Source organism: Acipenser ruthenus, unplaced genomic scaffold, assembly GCF_902713425.1.
Source record: "Acipenser ruthenus unplaced genomic scaffold, fAciRut3.2 maternal haplotype, whole genome shotgun sequence".
In the NCBI taxonomy this organism is placed as follows: domain Eukaryota; kingdom Metazoa; phylum Chordata; class Actinopteri; order Acipenseriformes; family Acipenseridae; genus Acipenser; species Acipenser ruthenus.
Window position 1 is genome coordinate 20,001 of NW_026707620.1, and position 18,970 is coordinate 38,970.

The 18,970-nt window shown below is 47.5% G+C and overlaps 2 protein-coding genes across 2 annotated transcripts in view; both read right to left on the reverse strand.

Moving 5' to 3' along the window:
* Positions 1-7,256, reverse strand: part of LOC131727841 (transcription factor AP-2-epsilon-like) — a 12,461-nt gene extending 5,205 nt beyond the window's left edge. The window contains exons 1-3 of the mRNA XM_059019188.1: positions 6,900-7,256; positions 5,743-6,186; positions 3,694-3,748 (exon numbers count right to left, since the gene is read on the reverse strand). Coding sequence (XP_058875171.1) covers positions 3,694-3,748; positions 5,743-6,186; positions 6,900-6,926 — 526 coding nt within the window. The 5' untranslated portion in view covers positions 6,927-7,256. The remainder of the gene's footprint in view (positions 1-3,693; positions 3,749-5,742; positions 6,187-6,899) is intronic.
* Positions 7,257-12,227: 4,971 nt separating this feature from the next.
* LOC117413840 (neurochondrin) lies at positions 12,228-18,872 on the reverse strand. Its single transcript, XM_034023201.3, has 7 exons — positions 18,623-18,872; positions 15,708-15,886; positions 14,223-15,455; positions 13,873-14,114; positions 13,520-13,729; positions 13,277-13,419; positions 12,228-13,160 (listed from the first exon to the last, which is right to left on the reverse strand). Exons 2-7 carry the CDS (start codon positions 15,870-15,872, stop codon positions 12,730-12,732), a joined length of 2,424 nt encoding a protein of 807 aa, XP_033879092.1. The 5' UTR covers positions 15,873-15,886; positions 18,623-18,872; the 3' UTR covers positions 12,228-12,729.
* Positions 18,873-18,970: the final 98 nt, after the last annotated feature.

An 18,970-nucleotide genomic window follows, 5' to 3' on the forward strand; every position in this document is an offset into this window, starting at 1 on the left:
GCCTCAGTTTCTTGTCTCTGTAGTGTTAGCCTGCATGTAATGTAATTTCTGTTTAATTAGTGAAGCTGCAGGGACGAGTCGCAGTTATTATACACTGCAATGCGTGCCTTGATTAAACGTCAGGTTATGTTAAAACTCTCAGTGTGAAGTCCCTTGTTTTATTCTGGGATGTGATTGACAGCAGTATATACAAACGGGAATAAAACGCGGAGGGATGTACGATATTCTACTCAAGCAGTTACAAATGAAGGGACCCTTTAATGAAGTCCAGGACTGTGCTGCACGGAGCGGGGCACTGGGCTCCAGCGCTTCCTCGTGGATCGTGTGTTCTCTCCGGATCGCACAGGTGAGCTCACTTTGCGGTTTCACACAGGAATGTTTTCATTGTTTCACGGCAGTTGTGAACAGATTGACTTTAATATCAGTCACTCGCTGTTAGTATCAATCTGCGCCCTGGGAATATGAAATGTGGCCCGTCTCCAGTCAGCTCAGCAATTACTGTGTCAGATCTAAAGAGATTGGGAATTATGAACCCTGCCCCCCTCACCCCCCGCAGGGACCCCGAGGCTGCAGCACTGGGGAGCGGAGACACCGCGCGCATGTACGGTGCAGGCAGGCCCACAGCACTGAAACGACCAGCTATGTGTCAGATAATACGATCCCATGATAGTATCGCGTAGTTACCCGATTCATCCGTCTGTCAGTTACTTCTCGTTATGGAGCAATGCAGACCGAAAGTTTACAACATTCAAATCCTAGGCAACAGATTTGAAACACGTTTCAGTGTTCATATACTTTAAACGTGTTTGTTATCGTCCCAAACAATGCCAATAAACACGAAGATGTTTTAAAGTCGCATTCGGTTTGAGTTTCATTTGTACCTTGTGTTTGACAGCGTGTCGTTGTTATTGGATTATAACAGCACGATAGCAATGCCACGTTGTTTTATGTTGAACGCTGTAATTATGTGCGTGTGTGTACGTTTTATATGTGATATTGTGATATTAGATGATAAGGCTTCTGTTTGAAATATTGTGCCGATCATTCAGTCGCTGGTTTGCATGCCGGCTTTTACCAGGAGAAGAACACTCGCAGCTCACAAAAACACAAAACCGCAAAACCGCACGGCCAAAGAAAAAAAAAAGTAATTGATACGCAGGGGTGTGACGTCACTGCGCTTTTAAAGGCAGATTGTCTCACCTGAGTCCGCCTGCGGAGTTTAACTTTCAATGCTGATGATGCAATCCAATATACAGTGCATCGTACTATACATGTGGGTTTCATTTTACCGACAAATATTATTAGGACTGTTATTGATGGAATGTGTTGAGTAAATAAATGCATCGATATCTATCTGTCTGTCTGTCTATCTATCTATCTATCTATCTATCTATCTATCTATCTATCTATCTATCTATCTGTCTATCTATCTATCTGTCTATCTATCTATCTATCTATCTGTCTGTCTATCTATCTATCTATCTATCTATCTGTCTGTCTATCTATCTATCTATCTATCTGTCTGTCTATCTATCTGTCTGTCTATCTATCTATCTATCTATCTGTCTGTCTATCTATCTATCTATCTGTCTGTCTATCTATCTATCTGTCTGTCTATCTATCTATCTATATATGTCTATCTCAATGGAAAATGATACACGCAGTGCAGTTATGAATACACTGGAGAGTTTTGGCGATAGTACAATATCATTTAAAAATAAAACAATCAAACCTCGCGTATGTGTTGTGTTGCACACAGATTTGATCCGCCTCGCCGATCTGATTTTGAACGCGCGTTTGTTTAGTTCCGGTCTCTCTTGATAGCTGTTCTCGGTGTCGGGATGGTTTTATTAATATAGAAAGCGCGCTGTTTGTGTGAAGACAGACAGACAGACAGACAGACCTATTCATGGAATAACTCGACGGTTCGTCTAAATGACTCTCCTTTTGGATCTCCTTCGCTCCTGGCTTTGTTTTTGGTGTTTGAGGGAAAGAAAGCGGCCATCAAATCTCAAAAGTGAAATGAACCGTGTCGCTGCTGTCGATTATAAATGTCTAATATGTGTGGCATGTCGTTGTGTCCCAGCGAGGCGATAATCTCCAGCCCACCTCTCTCCTCCGGATTGCCAGTCAGTACACTCGAGATGTGATTAAAATGTGATTAAAATCGAAATGAAATCTCCTCTGGTCTATAATTAAATGTTTAAATGAAGGATGGGTCACGCTGGAATTGCTTTCCCGGGCCCTGAGGTAATTGGTCGTGTTTTGAGGTTTACAAAAGTGTAAATATCCTGCTGTCTGAGCCGCTGCGTAATGAGCGATAATTGCGCATCTCGGGAGAAACACTGACCTGGAACCGATTGCGAAATCATTCAAAATGGCTTTTCTGTTTATCTGGATATATTTCATGAACTCGAATACACCATAATAATAATCACAACGATAGAAACACACACTCCGGCTTAATACAGCAAAACACTACTGGGGGTCCTGGCTTGTATTTGCGCAGTAATATTGCTTTGTTTTCTATTAACCGCTGTTTAGGATTTTTAACAGCGCTTTTAAAAGTCACAGCTCAGTTTGTATTTCATTCTCCCTTCTCACGGATGCTTCAGGATGGTCTGTGATCCCCAACCTGCCCGTACTGTGCGCCTGCGCGCTGCCCTGCTCTCAATCGAACACGGGTTCAGGGGTTAGATTATAACTGCGTTGAAGTCCACGGGGCTGGTTTTTAAAGCGTGCTGTTCCTGTGCAGAGTCTGCGCGTTACATTCCTGTTATTCGGGCTCGTGTTTTTAACCTAGTGTTGCCCGTGTGCAGCACTTATCTGCACTGTTCTCTGGGGTGAATGTGAAGTATTTGAAGCCACGCTGTCCACTGCTGCCCTAGGGCCGGGTAGCAGGACTGTGTCTCATTAGCCAAGGCTTTTTTAAATGTAGAATTTCATATAAATAATTCATAACAGATCTACAGCGTGGACTGCCCTGGCGCCCGAGGGGTTAAATGAAAAAGAAACATGTTTAATCCGAGCTTTCTCCAGTTCAGACCCAGCTGTTTTTACGAGCTAGTAAACTCTACCGAAAAGAGGATATATTTGCCTATAAACCTGGCCTCTACTAATTAGATTTCATAAAAACCTGGATCTCAGTAAGAGACCGGAGATTTGATCAACTCCAGGCCGGAAATTAGCGCTGGCAGACCGGATTGGTTTTATAAGAGCCGATAAAGATCCTGGAGGGGTTTTATTTGTGTGCAAAAATCGAAACATTTGTATACAGTTTTGAAGAGAAAAAGAACAACCCAGAAACTTTGAATTCGTTACCCGTTAGCGATCCTTTTCACAGAGGCCGGTGTGTTTGTCTGCTCACTGAAACGCGGCAGTGTATCAATGCCCAGCACGTGCTAATAGTTTATGCTGACATGGAAAGAACTGGATTTCCGTTTCAAGCACACTCCACGTGTTTAACAACACGGCCGTTTGTTTCAATAGTGTTTTGACCGGGGCTGCGTGTTCACTCGTTTATTCATGTTGTCTTTCTGTGTGAGTTTGTGATTCCCCGTTTTGAAATGTCGGTGTTTGTGTCCCGCACACTCCGGGTCCTGCATTCAACTCGCTCACAGTTTAGACACATCATTATCCCGCTGCTGCGTTTACATTTCATCCAAATGAAAAGAACAGCGACCATTCTCTTACCTTTCTTAATGACTGAATGATCCAGCAATCCCACTGCAGAGCCGTCATCCATACCCTGCAAAGAAACCATGCAGGTAATCATCATCATCATCATCATCATCATCATCCTCATCCTCATCATTATCATCATCATGTCGTTCTTTTTATTTGAATGGTTAATGTATTACGCTATGTTCCTGTGTATTATTATTATTATTATTATTATTATTATTATTATTATTATTATTATTATTATTATTATTATTATTATTATCATGATATTGATGTCGTTCTTTTTATTTGAATGGTTAATGTATTACACTGTGTTCCTGCTCCTGTACTCGTTGATCTGTGTGTTTCGGGGGTTTCTCGAGTAGAATATGATTGTTTTTTTAATAAACTCGTGAAACGTGCTGTAGTTTGGTCGGGTGAAGGTGTTCGGTGAGATCCGGGTGGGTGCGGATCTCTCTCCACGCGTGTTTCTCTTTCTGCTCGCTGTGAAAGATGTTACAGCCTCGCCCTCTCTCTCTGCTGCTCAGTCTCTTTCATTCACACCTCTGGGCGCAATTTATTTCGTTTTGGGCTTCAAAAGTGAATGCCTTCGAGGCAGAAAATGTAAACTTCGGAAGTTTACACAAAGAGATGAGCCCAACAATGTGTTCAAAACGAAAGTGCATTTATAAAAATAAAAAAAAACAGTAGAATGTTCTTTCGTTGCCAGACATTAAACGCGAATAAGCGAATAAGCGGCGCCCCTTTTACTCGGGATTGCAGCGATGCATGGAGGAGCTTCACGCCGCAATCCGAAAGGGATCGTTCATGAGCAGCTGCGTTTACAAACACAGCCGGGGAGACTGGCTTTGAGATTTCATGAGGGCTTTTAAACAACGCGGGCAGCAGATCTGTGCTGCCGTGAACAACACTAATAATACTCATACTAATAATAATACAAATAAAATAATAATAATAATAATAATAATAATAATAATAATAATACTAATAATAATAGTAATAATAATAATAATAATAATAATAATAATAATAGTAATAACAGTAATAGTAATAATAATAATAATAATAATAATAATAGTAATAATAATAATAATAATAATGTTGTTTTTTATTATTATTTGGGTTGATGCATTAAAACATACAAATAAACACAGAAATAAATATATACGTTCCTATTAAAAATAAATCCACAACAAGCTGAATAAAATATACGCCTTCAAAAATAATCACAAATGTTTAAATGTGTTTTTCCTTTTCATTATTTTTACTTGTTGCTGTAAAATGTAAACATCAAATGACATCCAGACGAAATAAATAACAAAAAAAACATTTCATGTGATCTGCATGAAAACAGATTCAACGCGCAGCGCAGTCCTGCAGATGAATCGGAGAATTCTGTATAAACGTGTACTGTCGTGTAAACCATAACAGTATTATTATTATTATTATTATTATTATTATTATTATTATTATTATTATTATTATTATTGCGCACCTTACATCATAAAAACTCGCTTTCGGTTCTTTTCGTCGATTCGTTTGCATTTTGCAAAAACACAAAAAGATGTTTACAAGAAATTTTCCAGCTTTAAAAAAAAAAAAAAAAACATGAATATTTTGATAAAATTAAAAAAAAAACATTTTTTCTGGAAACCGACAACAGCCGCTACAAACTTCCATCATCCACAGAAAAGAGTAGCGAGGGAACATCGCAGCCCGCAGAGTGCCGGCCTTCATCATGCAGACTTACAATGATTCTGAGATTGCAATGGGAAGAAAACAGGTCTCTCTAATATGAGATGAATGAGACACTGACACCCACCGCGCAGCTAACAGAGCGAGAAACGACCCCGATCTCAAAGTGTCCCTCGAACAAGACAAATGCTTCAAACATTACAAACAAGCCTGCCAAGAATTCTGCTCGACTTACAAGCGCGCCTCGCCAGGCTTTCCAAGCGCCGCCATGCGCTTCTCCATTCACGCTCTTACCCGTCAATATGATTCATCCCAATGACTTTAACCGTCTAACCCGCAATAAAGGTGTGATGAGCCGGTTACCTGAATGTCCTCCAGTCCGTGGTGCCCCAACCCGTGCAGCCCCAGCGAGGCGTCTGCCAGCCCGGCCCCTCCATCCCCGAGTCCGTGGAGAAGCCGCGGAACTCCATATTCTCTGCGAGGATCGAGACTCAGAGCCCGGTGTGACTGAGACAGCAGCCCCGCTTCCTCTTGGCGCGCCCTCTGCGAGTGCCAGGCTGAGTGCTGGTGCTGGTGGATCTGGCTGATGGATGAGTAGGGGTCAGAGAGATGCGCGTAGCCGGCCTCCTGGCTCTGAGAGTAGGACAGGGGCGGCTGCGGGTATGGCGGCGGGAAGTAGGGCGGCTGGAAGTCGGAGGACGGGGTGTGACAGAGTGGGGGAGCCGAGGAGTAACCAGCCTGGTTGAGGGATGAGAGCTGGGATAGGCGGCCTCCTGGCGGGGTCCCATTTAATCCGTCAGCGCGCTCCTGCAACAGGAATACAAATACACGTCCATGTGTCTGCTGTACATCGCCTATACATTATATCTTACATGCGTGTCCGCTGCGCAGCTGCTGCTGTTTCATAAGCACCCCGGTTAAGATTGTAGTTACAGTATACGATTCCTCGACAGAGAGCATGGGATTAGGAATGATGCGTCCCCAACGTGCGTGTCCTTAATCACACACAGTAAAATACAGTTAAAAATACAAGATGGCTTTTGCGCATTGGCTGTCGTTCATTCGTGCTTTCTGTTTTCAAAACTAGGCTACATTGTTTCAGCTTAGATCAATCACACTCCATTTCTTAATTTCCACGCCTTTTTAAAAACAAAAGTGGTACTCGAGAGATTGTGGGTGCTATTGTAGGATAGTAACGTTAATAATAATAATAATAATAATAATAATAATAATAATAATAATAATAATAATAATAATAATAATAATCCCCTCTATAATTTCCTTCCGCCCCTAATCGCATATTAATTGAAGCTGATTGCACCCCGGCTGTCTCAATCCTCTGTAGTAAAATTACAGCCGTTTATTGAAACTGCAATTATATTACAACTGTCTTCTACAACACTTAAAAAAATCCTTATCTGAAGTTACAAGTGGAGCATCGGCCCTCACGCAGAGCAGAGACCCGTCTATGGGAGGGGAGGTCTGACAGAACCGGGACCCGCCCGGGCTTGTGGACTCACCATGGCCGAGTAAGTATGGACTAACATCTGGACTCAGATGTGAAACAAATCCGTATCCGACGGCGCCTCTGCGAGAATAAAAGACAAATGCAAAGCGTGAAAGTCCGAGCAAAGTTGGGCTCCGGAGTTCAGCCGCAGAAGGACTCCATGCAGTAAAGGCGAGCTGGCCCGGGTCTGGAGGTGACGGAGGGTGGAGAGCGTGTTGTCGAGGCGGATTGAAAGTTTGCAGTTCCTCTCGGCCGCTCGGAATGATGCTGTGTGTCAGGCAGAGAAGATGCGACTGTGACCCCGCGCTCCTCCATGCACGCCAGATATAGCGCCGGGAGCGCGCACTGGGGAGGGGGGGGGCGCCTTAAAGCGAAACCGACGCAGACGATTCGCCTTTCGCATCGTTCACACTTTATTACCATGTGTTAATTTATTTAACGCTTGCTTTATTACTGAAGTTTAATAGTCACGAGCGGGAAAATCAGTCGTTTTAAGAAGCAGTGCGCATGATTTGGTAATTCAATATAATATTGAGGTTTGTAAACGAAACCGGACACCGTGTGGTCTTGTACACATCTTCAGTAATTCGATGTTACATTACGTTGTGTTTTCAAAGCATATTCACCCAGTATCCACACCTAACACAACATGCATGTTACCTGACACTGTGTCACACCGAGGATACATCTCCTGAATGTCACAGGCGTGTCTTTGCAGCCAACAGCAATTTAAACACGATTATGCAGCAGCCTTCAAATACAAAACCGCATATACATAAAAACAAGACGTTTAAACTGACATCTAGCCCATTTTAAGCGCAAGTCATTGTGTCCGTTCTCCTGAAAATGGAATGCGATATTATATTTATAATGTCTGCTTGTGTGGAATGCGATATTATATTTATAATGTCTGCTTGTGTGGGATGCGATATTATATTTATAATGTCTTCTGTGTGGAATGCGATATTATATTTATAATGCCATCTCCCTGCTTGTGTGGAATGCGATATTATATTTATAATGCCATCTCCCTGCTTGTGTGGAATGCGATATTATATTTATAATGTCTTCTGTGTGGAATGCGATATTATATTTATAATGTCATCTCCCTGCTTGTGTGGAAGGTCGATCATCCTTTTAAGATTCACTTTTTCGATTTGAATTCGGTGTTGTAACCGACACAGTACATCTGCGCTGTGTATCACTGAATTCATTTAAGTAGAATTAATTATCCGAATGAAAACCAACCATTTGCTTAAACGTGGTGTGTACGTTTCCAGCGTGAGGTCAGTCTTACCTCTGAAAGAACAGTCCCCGCAGTTTGAAACCAGCACAGGGACCGACACGAACTGGAATAAACCGCTGGCAATGCGACCTTCAACACCGAGGTAACCCGCAGTGACACCGAGCCGCACAGGTGAAGCACCATTGAGAGAGACTCGGAAACACTGTCTAGAAACAAGCGAAGCAATAAAACACCACGGAGAGGATACCCTCAGATTGAACGCGCGGGAAACCCAGCTGCAGTTTTAAAGGACACACCAGACATGGACTTGAAAACAGAGACGAAATACCAGGGCGGGCAGGGAATGCGAAGCGCTGTAATGAAACAGTCAAACACACGGTTACAATATCATGTGAGAGTGCTGCTGAAGGCCTGGACCGCGCACCAGCGCACACACTTACACGGCTTGTGTTATCCAAGTGCGCTTATTTAAATGACAGCACTACAGCGAAGGGCTGCCCCCCTTCCCTTAAATAGTTAAATAGTTTTGGTTAGAAATCGAGTTTGATAAAGAGCGAGCGCAGGGTTTCGCGCAGGACTGGCGCGTTTCACAGCTTCTCATCTGGACGCGGCTCTGACCCGGTCCTTTGTTTTCCGCTGCTGAGTCAGAAGCTCCGGGGGCAGCTGAACGGCAGGTTCGGGTGCTGTGCTCCCAATGACGCTCCTCTCGCAGTCGTGAGTTTGCGCCTCTCTCTGGGCTCAGTTTGGGGTTCTTATAAATAGTTCGGGAGGCAGGTTCTGCCCCGGAGTGAATGGGAGCGATGAGAGATACACACATTGATACACACACACACACACACACACACACACACACACACACACACACACACACACACTGATACACGCACTAATACACACACTGAAAAAGACACAGATACACACACACCCTCTCTCTCACACACACACACTGATACTTGGGGCAGCAGTGTGGAGTAGTGGTTAGGGCTTTGGACCCTTGACCGGAGGGTTGTGGGTTCAATCCCCGGTGAGGACACTGCTGCTGTACCCTTGAGCAAGGTACTTTACCTAGATTGCTCCAGTAAAAACCCAACTGTATAAATGGGTAATTGTATGTAACAATAATGTGATATCTTGTAAAAATTGTAAGTCGCCCTGGATAAGCTAAGAAAAATAATAATAATAATACTGTGTTCACTGTACAGTGACATGACGCCAGTCCTTCACACATGGCCCTGTCTGCAGGAGATTCATTTCAGCACAGATATTGCAACACGATTAATTTAGATTCGATGCACCTGGATGAAGTGCCAATGGGTGCAAAATTATACAATAAATATGTCAAATAAATAATTAGCCAACGCCCTAGTATTTAACTGCAATAATAATTATTATAATTTCATCTAAAACGGTAATGTGTTGCTATTCTTTATATATTCGATTTGTATTTGACTTTGTTATGAAGCGGGTGCTGTCTGTGGTGCCCGTGCATCGTCCTGTCCGGCAAAGACAAACACATTGCCGGTTTTCAAAGCAGTTAGCCCCGCTTTGACTAAACTCTGACAGCCGCTGTGTGTGCGTTTTGAAGAGAGGTTTCTTGTCTAATTAAACCGCACTTGATCGCGACGAGCTCTGCCACACACAATAGCGAGCAGTGATTTGAATGGTGCTCCTCAATCTGCGCCTCAAGCCAATATCTCCGGGCAGCCTTCATTTCCGCTAATTCCCCAAACTCTCGACTCTCTCAGCTTCAGCTTTAATTAACGAAGCTCGTTAAACGAATGCGTTTTTACTATTATTATTATTATTATTATTATTATTATTATTATTATTATTATTATTATTATTATTATTATTATTATTATTATAGTTTTATTTGAATGTCATTTGAATTATGCCACCCATTCATTTAGAAGCTATGTATAAAATGTGTGTTCGGTGCTATTGGACTATGTTCGGTCCCGAGTCCGGGTGTGTCTCCAGTTCAGCCCGGAAGCCTGGCCCGGAGTCACGGCCTGTCTGTGCGCCGCATGGGAGGACTCTCGATCCGAGAATGCACCATAAATATTTGAACACGCAATCTCGCGTTGTAGCATTTCCCCTTTCTCCCCTGAAGCCTCGCAGCTCTGTCATCTTATCTAGGCTACCCAAGCCACGAATCAAAGGATCTGTTTGTCAAAATAATCATATTTTATTCAGGACAACTTCTCATTAATATTATTGCAAGATTTGAAGTGTACAGCTGCGTTACAACTTCAATCTATAGGACCTGCAATCAAACACACACCTCCCCGGGTTATAGAAACACTTACACGCCATGCTGCTGTGTGGAAAGCAGCATTATCAAACATTATCAAAGAGACACAGATCGAGTCTCTGTCCAACATTATCAAAGAGACACAGATCGAGTCTCTGTCCAACATTATCAAAGAGACAGTCATCGAGTCTCTGTCCAACATTATCAAAGAGACACAGATCGAGTCTCTGTCCAGCATTATCAGAGACACAGATCGAATCTCTGTCCAACATTATCAGAGACACAGATCGCGTCTCTGTCCAACATTATCAAAGAGACACAGATCGAGTCTCTGTCCAGCATTATCAGAGACACAGATCGAGTCTCTGTCCAACATTATCAGAGACACAGATCGCGTCTCTGTCCAACATTATCAAAGAGACACAGATCGAGTCTCTGTCCAACATTATCAAAGAGACACAGATCGAGTCTGTCCAACATTATCAAAGAGACACAGATCGAGTCTCTGTCCAACATTATCAAAGAGACACAGATCGAGTCTCTGTCCAACATTATCAAAGAGACACAGATCGAGTCTCTGTCCAGCATTATCAGAGACACAGATCGAGTCTCTGTCCTTTATTCATGTGTTTGTTTATTTATTGATTTGTATGTTAGGAATCTTTAGCGATAAAGTAGTTACGGCGACATCTGGCGACCAGGATTCAAACTGCACCCTACAAGACACATTCAGCCCGAGCTGCGGATTCTGTTTAATGATACTGCTTGTATTAAAAGTCAGCAGCACTCACAGGGAGTGTGGAAACAGCGCTGGGCAGTTCCTTCAGTTTTTCAGGAGCGTCCCTGTTTGCGGTTGATTTGTTTCATTTCTATCCAAGCTGAAACGTGTTGCAGACTCTTCACCATGGCGTTTATCTCCACATGGAAACTCGTGCCATGTAATAATTATAGAGACACTAAAGCCACATTTATTTTTGGGGCGAAACTAAAGAGTTGCGGCTAAGCCTGGGTGTTTTGTAGCAGTGTAACGTTATATATGTCAAGCGCTGCATTCATTAAAGCGGGCTTCAGTCTCGGCAGACTCGCTCACTTGTCAGGTTTGTTAACTTTTGCAAAGATGCTGAATAGATGCACCGTTTCGTCAAATGAACACCGAATGTGTTGGATTAAAGACAACGCACAGTAAATAAATGTGTGCCGCCTCCTTACACACGGGCTGTTAATCCGCAATGTATTATTTAACACGAATTCATGAGCGGTGAACGTGCAGCAGCGCCAGAAAGCCCGCGGCACACCGCGCACACTGCGTCAACACAGCCCCCTCTTGTGGCTCACTCGAGTAATGCAGGGGCGTTCGCTCGGCTGTTTGATTCCTTTACAATGGCATCGTCCTTCAGCGGTCGTGTCGGAGGGTACGGGTAACAAACCCGCCCCTCGCCGCTCTATGCAGTGCAATATGCCAAGCGTAGGTTACAGAACAGATACGGAAAGCGTGCAACACATGATCCGTTCACATCAACCCCTCAATACCAGGCTGCGTAGAACTGCAAAGGATCACGTTCCGTCTGGGGTTTCTGCAACACCCTTTAAACTATCTCTGAGAGGGAAACGACCAGGGGGCGGGTTAAACTGGAGGTGTTTCTGATGCAGCGGGCCTCTGCTGTGTAGAAAAGTGAGAGAGACAGACTGTGTTGAAACAGGCCACGTGTGTTTAGTGCACACTGACTGCAGCCTGGGCAAGCCCCTTTCAACCACCCTGCTTCTGAAAGTCTAGTACTCCACTCTCCCATGTAATCACAGTGACCCAGCTGAAGGAAAGAAGAAGCACACAGAGCCCAGCACGCTGCTCGTTTTGTTTTATTGGTGTAGAAACGCTTGTCAGGTTATCCAGGGCTCTGAATCAAACGCCTCCCACACAGTAATATTTATAAACACACAGCAATACAGAACGAGGGCTGTTACAAGGAAAGCAGTGAATCACTCTCATCGGTCTCCTGGGATCCTGTTTCATCATGAAATACAAAACCCAGCTGAACTGGTCCTGCTCCGTGCAGATCGGCACACAGTGACTCAGCAATCCCAGAACACAGGCATTTTCATTTGAAAACCCGATACCTGGTACTGCTCTAGATTAAAGAAATGTGCTGTGTGTGTGTGTGTATGTGTGTGTCTCTGTGTGTGTGTGTGTCTGTGTGTGTGTCTGTCAGTGTGTGTGTCTCTGTGTATGTCAGTGTGTGTGTGTCTCTGTGTGTGTGTGTGTGTGTGTGTGTGACTGTGTGTTTTAAAAAGAAAAGATTTATGGAATAGTTTTGTTATCTCCGATCCCTGGTCTGTCCTTGCACTTCAGCCTGTCCCTGCTAGGTGGCGCTGCAGCTCTGCCATGCAGTGCAGTTTGGCTATAACCTCCCCCTGCTGCTTGCGGATGAAGTCGCGGCAGGCCTGGCTGTGCTGAGCCAGGGGAGTGAGCACAGACTGCAGCGCCCCCCTCAGGTCCGGATCTGCCGATGCAGGGCAGGCTCTCAGCAGCTCCAGAGCGTCCCCCAGCCAGCCGCTCTGCAGTACCGTGTCTGCCAGCCAAGGCAGCTCAGCCACGCAGCCCCCCAGAGCCTGCATCCCGAGGAACCACAGCTCCCCCACATCCTCCCAGCACTCCGAGTACCGAGCCGAGCGCACCACCCCCCTCCCAGCACCGTCCGAATCCAGGGTGTGAGCGCGGGAGAGGAAGAGGAGAGCGGAGCGGGCAAACCGACGAGACGGAGCACGGTCCTGGAGCGCTGGAAAGAGAGAGAGAGAGAGAGAGAGGGGAGTGAGAGAGAGAGAGAGAGAGAGAAAGAGGAGAGCTCAGCGGTCAAACCAGCGAGATGGAGCACGGTCTGGGTCAGTCAGGTACCTGGTGTTCCAGCCAGCAGGCGTGCCATAAGCAGCCCCAGGGTGCAGAAGTGTGCAGCCAGGATGAGGAGGGGGGGCTTCTGTATGAGCGAGGGGAGCGAGTCCATCAGGAGGGTCTGCAGACTGGAGAAGCTGGGGTCTGTCCTGAGAGAGAGGCAGAGTGTGAGTGATCAATCAGAACTCCACTCAGCACTGCAGAGCTGCAGAGAGGTCTATAGGAAAGAGAACTCCCCTCAGCACTTACCGGACGATCCCTGGCTCAGTGACGGTGAGGTTCAGGAACACGGAGCAGGCTGTCTGCAGGCTGGCCTGGTCCTGGCAGCCCCCCGCCGCCCCCAGCCGGCCCCACAGGTGAGAGAGGTAGCGCAGGAGCAGGGCAGGGGAGCCCTGGGAGAGCAGCACAGCGCGGGGGCCCTCCTCCACAGAGAGGTGACACAGACCAGGCAGCAGGAACCTGGCAATACACAGGACAGGGACCAGTCAATACACACACACACACACACAGGACAGGGACCAGTCAATACACACACACACACACAGGACAGGGACCAGTCAATACACACACACACACACACACACACACACACACACACACACCTCAGAGCGTCACCAGGCCAATCCCCGCCCTCCCCGCTGTCCGTCACACTCAGCTCCTCCATCTGATTGGTCAGGCCGCGGTCCCGCTCCTCTCCTTCGAACAGTGCTCTGCCATAGCCAATCAGGAAGGGCAGCAGGGCGCACACTTCCTGTTTCAGGGAGGAAGTCTCTTCAGCCAGCCAGGCGCAGAGGAGCCGGACCGAGGCAAAGACAAACGGGTCTCGGTACCGGACCGGGGCCACCTGGAAGAGGAGGGAGGGGGGCATGAATACAGCACGGCACTGTGTAAATTCAAACAGGATTCTCTTTTGGTGTAAGAGTGTCCCCCCCACCCCCTCCCCCTCACTCACCTGGGCCAGGTAGAAGATGACGGCGGCGACAGCCTCCTCCATGACTCCCAGCACCTGCCGGCTCTGCTCCAGTGTGAGCAATCCAGACGGGGGCTTCCCTGGGGCGGTGTCCAGGCAGGTGAGCCCCAGGCTGCAGGCCTCCATGCCAAACTCCAGAATACGGTAACAGGCAGTGACCGTGTCCCTTCGAACAGAACCAGAATCGGGCTCCTCCAGGGCCATGCGGACCTCCACACAGGCCAGGTTCACCAGCAGGGCCAGGAACTGACCAGAACCAGGACCAGAACCAGCCAGCCACTCTGCTCCAAACCCGTCCAACAGGCAGGCAGCCAGCCTCAGCGCCGGGTCTCTCTGGGCCACACTGAGCCGGGCCCCCAGAACCTCCCTCAGCCCAGCACACAGGGCGTCCAGACTGGGCCTCAGTCCGGGCCGCGCTGCCCCCGCTGGGGGAGGCAGGAAGTGCGGCAGAGCCTCGCACAGGGTGAACTTGCTGCTGTCTCCGGACCTCGCGAACTCCGAGCTGAGCAGCACCAGCAGCCGGGTCAGCTCCTCCTCGTGTTTCTGCCAGGCCGCGGGCCCGGCGCCGCTCAGGATGCGGGTCAGGACCGGCAGGGCCAGGGCGTGGCCGGGGCAGCGCTGGGTGTGGGCCCGGCAGAGGGCTGGTACCGCCCCGCGGGAGAGCAGGACCCGGGGGCCCCGGGGGGAGATAGCCAGCGCCGTCAGACACTGGTAGCTGTCCTGGATAGTGGCCAGGTCCGGACACAGCTGGGTCTGCTGCCCAGCTCCTCCACAGTGGTTCTGATTGGGTTCAGCTTGTCCAGGTGCGTGGGGCACTGTGGGGCTCAGCCCCGGGGCTGTTCTTTGTGTTGTTTGATTGGGTCCTGGCTGGTCTCTCTTGGCCCCGTCCTGTGCTGGTTCTGTTGGGCTCTGCTCAGGCAGGTCTAGTCCTGGCTGGTCTCTCCTGGGTCTCTCCTGGCCCGGTTCCGGTTCTGCTGACACCAGCCCCAGCAGCAGGGGGATCTTGTTGATCAGTTCTGGGTGCGCCGCCAGGCCCGGGTCGGTGCTGAACCCGGCGAGGAGAGACACGGCCAGCGAGCGGAACAGGTGGGGGGGGCAGTCCGGTGGCGTCTCCACGGTAACCAGCAGCCGGTTCGGCAGGGAGAAACCCACAGCGTCGAAAACACGGCGCCGGGTCGAGGGGGAGAGATCACCAGCCTGAGCCAGCTTAGTGACCTGGAGAGAGGAGAGAGAGGGGGGAGAGGAGAGGAGAGGGGGGGAGAGAGGGAGAGAGGAGATGAATCGGCTGCATTGCAGGCAAGCTAATCCCAGTAACACTGCCTCCCTCCCAGTCCCTCAGCTCTAACCACTAGACCACACTGCGTCCCTCGCAGCCCCTCAGCTCTAACCACTGTGCCACACTACGTCCCTCCCAGTCCCTCCGCTCAGTGTCTGCTCCCCCCTGTGGATGTTTAACCCCGGCCTCACCAGCAGCAGCGCTGCAAACTGCTCGCTGTCACTCGCAGCGTCTCTCAGGACCTGCAGACAGCGCTCCAGCGCGGCGCTCCGGGCCTCCCCCATCCCGGGGGGCTCCGGCACAGCATTCCCACATCCCTCGATCGCCAGCAGCTGGGGGGCCGGGATGGAAGACATTGTCAGAGCCGGACCTGAAACAAACAAGCCGGAAATAAATGACGTTTCTTTACTTTTATCCATCAGATTCATTGCAAAGCTGAGCTATGGTAACAGCACAGGTAAGCACTGAGAAACACAGAGAGCTATGATAACAGCATTGAGAAGCACAGAGAGCTATGATAACAGCATTGAGAAGCACAGAGCGCTATGGTAACAGCATTGAGAAGCACAGAGAGCTATGGTAACAGCATTGAGAAGCACAGAGAGCTATGGTAACAGCATTGAGAAGCACAGAGAGCTATGGTAACAGCATTGAGAAACACAGAGCGCTATGGTAACAGCACAGGTAAGCATTGAGAAGCACAGAGAGCTATGGTAACAGCATTGAGAAGCACAGAGCGCTATGGTAACAGCATTGAGAAGCACAGAGAGCTATGGTAACAGCATTGAGAAGCACAGAGCGCTATGGTAACAGCATTGAGAAGCACAGAGCGCTATGGTAACAGCACAGATAAGCATTGAGAAGCACATAGAGCTATGGTAACAGCATTGAGAAGCACAGAGCGCTATGGTAACAGCACAGATAAGCATTGAGAAGCACAGAGAGCTATGGTAACAGCGCAGGTAAGCATTGAGAAGCACAGATAAGCATTGAGAAGCACAGAGCGCTATGGTAACGCATTGAGAAGCACAGAGCGCTATGGTAACAGCACAGATAAGCATTGAGAAGCACAGAGAGCTATGGTAACAGCATTGAGAAGCACAGAGAACTATGGTAACAGCGCAGGTAAGCATTGAGAAGCACAGAGAGCTATGGTAACGCATTGAGAAGCACAGAGAGCTATGGTAACAGCACAGGTAAGCATTGAGAAGCACAGAGCGCTATGGTAACGCATTGAGAAGCACAGAGAGCTATGGTAACAGCACAGATAAGCATTGAGAAGCACAGAGAGCTATGGTAACAGCATTGAGAAGCACAGAGAACTATGGTAACAGCGCAGGTAAGCATTGAGAAGCACAGAGAGCTATGGTAACGCATTGAGAAGCACAGAGCGCTATGGTAACAGCGCAGGTAAGCATTGAGAAGCACAGAGAGCTATGGTAACGCATTGAGAAGCACAGAGAGCTATGGTAACAGCACAGGTAAGCATTGAGAAGCACAGAGCGCTATGGTAACGCATTGAGAAGCACAGAGAGCTATGGTAACAGCGCAGGTAAGCATTGAGAAGCACAGAGCGCTATGGTAACAGCATTGAGAAGCACAGAGCGCTATGGTAACGCATTGAGAAGCACAGAGCGCTATGGTAACAGCACAGATAAGCAGTGAGAAGCACAGATAAGCATTGAGAAGCACAGAGCGCTATGGTAACAGCATTGAGAAGCACAGAGAGCTATGGTAACAGCACAGATAAGCAGTGAGAAGCACAGATAAGCATTGAGAAGCACAGAGCGCTATGGTAACAGCATTGAGAAGCACAGAGCGCTATGGTAACAGCACAGATAAGCATTGAGAAGCACAGAGCGCTATGGTAACAGCGCAGGTAAGCATTGAGAAGCACAGAGCGCTATGGTAACGCATTGAGAAGCACAGAGCGCTATGGTAACAGCACAGATAAGCATTGAGAAGCACAGAGAGCTATGGTAACAGCATTGAGAAGCACAGAGAGCTATGGTAACAGCATTGAGAAGCACAGAGCGCTATGGTAACGCATTGAGAAGCACAGAGCGCTATGGTAACAGCACAGATAAGCAGTGAGAAGCACAGATAAGCATTGAGAAGCACAGAGCGCTATGGTAACAGCATTGAGAAGCACAGAGAGCTATGGTAACAGCACAGGTAAGCATTGAGAAGCACAGAGCGCTATGGTAACAGCATTGAGAAGCACAGAGCGCTATGGTAACAGCATTGAGAAGCACAGAGAGCTATGGTAACGCATTGAGAAGCACAGAGCGCTATGGTAACAGCATTGAGAAGCACAGAGAGCTATGGTAACAGCATTGAGAAGCACAGAGCGCTATGGTAACAGCATTGAGAAGCACAGAGAGCTATGGTAACAGCATTGAGAAGCACAGAGCGCTATGGTAACAGCATTGAGAAGCACAGAGAGCTATGGTAACAGCATTGAGAAGCACAGAGCGCTATGGTAACAGCATTGAGAAGCACAGAGCGCTATGGTAACAGCACAGATAAGCATTGAGAAGCAGAGCGCTATGGTAACAGCATTGAGAAGCACAGAGCGCTATGGTAACAGCATTGAGAAGCACAGAGAGCTATGGTAACAGCATTGAGAAGCACAGAGAGCTATGGTAACGCATTGAGAAGCACAGAGCGCTATGGTAACAGCACAGATAAGCATTGAGAAGCAGAGCGCTATGGTAACAGCATTGAGAAGCACAGAGCGCTATGGTAACGCATATTTATAAAGTTGTCACCATGGTGAACTATCATAGTATAAGCGGGGGAGGGGGTATTGAAGAGCGCGACGTGAAGCACGCAAACACCACGTGAACGTCTTCTGAAGTTTGCGGTATACGGTCCTAGTATTATTACAGGTTATTATAATGTTTCATAATATCTGTACACATGCAACTACTGAACGGATTACATAACAGAGTTATTCTGAAGCACCAGCCCCAGACCCGCTGCGATCGGTTCCGATTAAAATCGAGTTTTTACGAAATACGTTTCCCGAAGGTTTTTCTGGCGTGTTATATATCTATATAACATTTGAAACAGTAACTGTAACGGTTCAAACGCGCACACGTACCTGATCTGTACTGCCTCGTCTCGGTTTAAGTCGGGAGCGGAACTCACATGGAAGCGGATCCACAGCGACACACGTTCCGCAGCTGATTAAAGCAATCTGCTTCCGCCGCAGAGCGAGCCGGCCAATCCGGGCCACCCTTACAGCAGGCTTTGTACATGCTGACTGAAATCCCCATTTCCACACCGATAACGACTCCCATTACCACGTGGTGCAAATACAGTTCAGAACAGCAATACTGCGTGTGTTACCACAGCGGTGACAGTAAATCCCGTCTATTATTACTGTGTACGCATCCGGAACTCGTTGTCACGTTCCTTGCGCGTTTCCTGCGGGAGTGTTTTGGTGTCG

Excerpts from the sequence above, each read along its gene's own strand:
- LOC117413840 (XM_034023201.3), bottom strand. The coding sequence starts at position 15,872 with ATGTCTTCCATCCCGGCCCCCCAGCTGCTGGCGATCGAGGGATGTGGG. Across the intron at positions 14,115-14,222 it reads TCATCTTCTACCTGGCCCAG|GTGGCCCCGGTCCGGTACCG; the intron begins GTGAGTGAGGGG and ends CTCCTCTTCCAG. Across the intron at positions 13,730-13,872 it reads TGGCCTGGTGACGCTCTGAG|GTTCCTGCTGCCTGGTCTGT; the intron begins GTGTGTGTGTGT and ends GTGTATTGCCAG.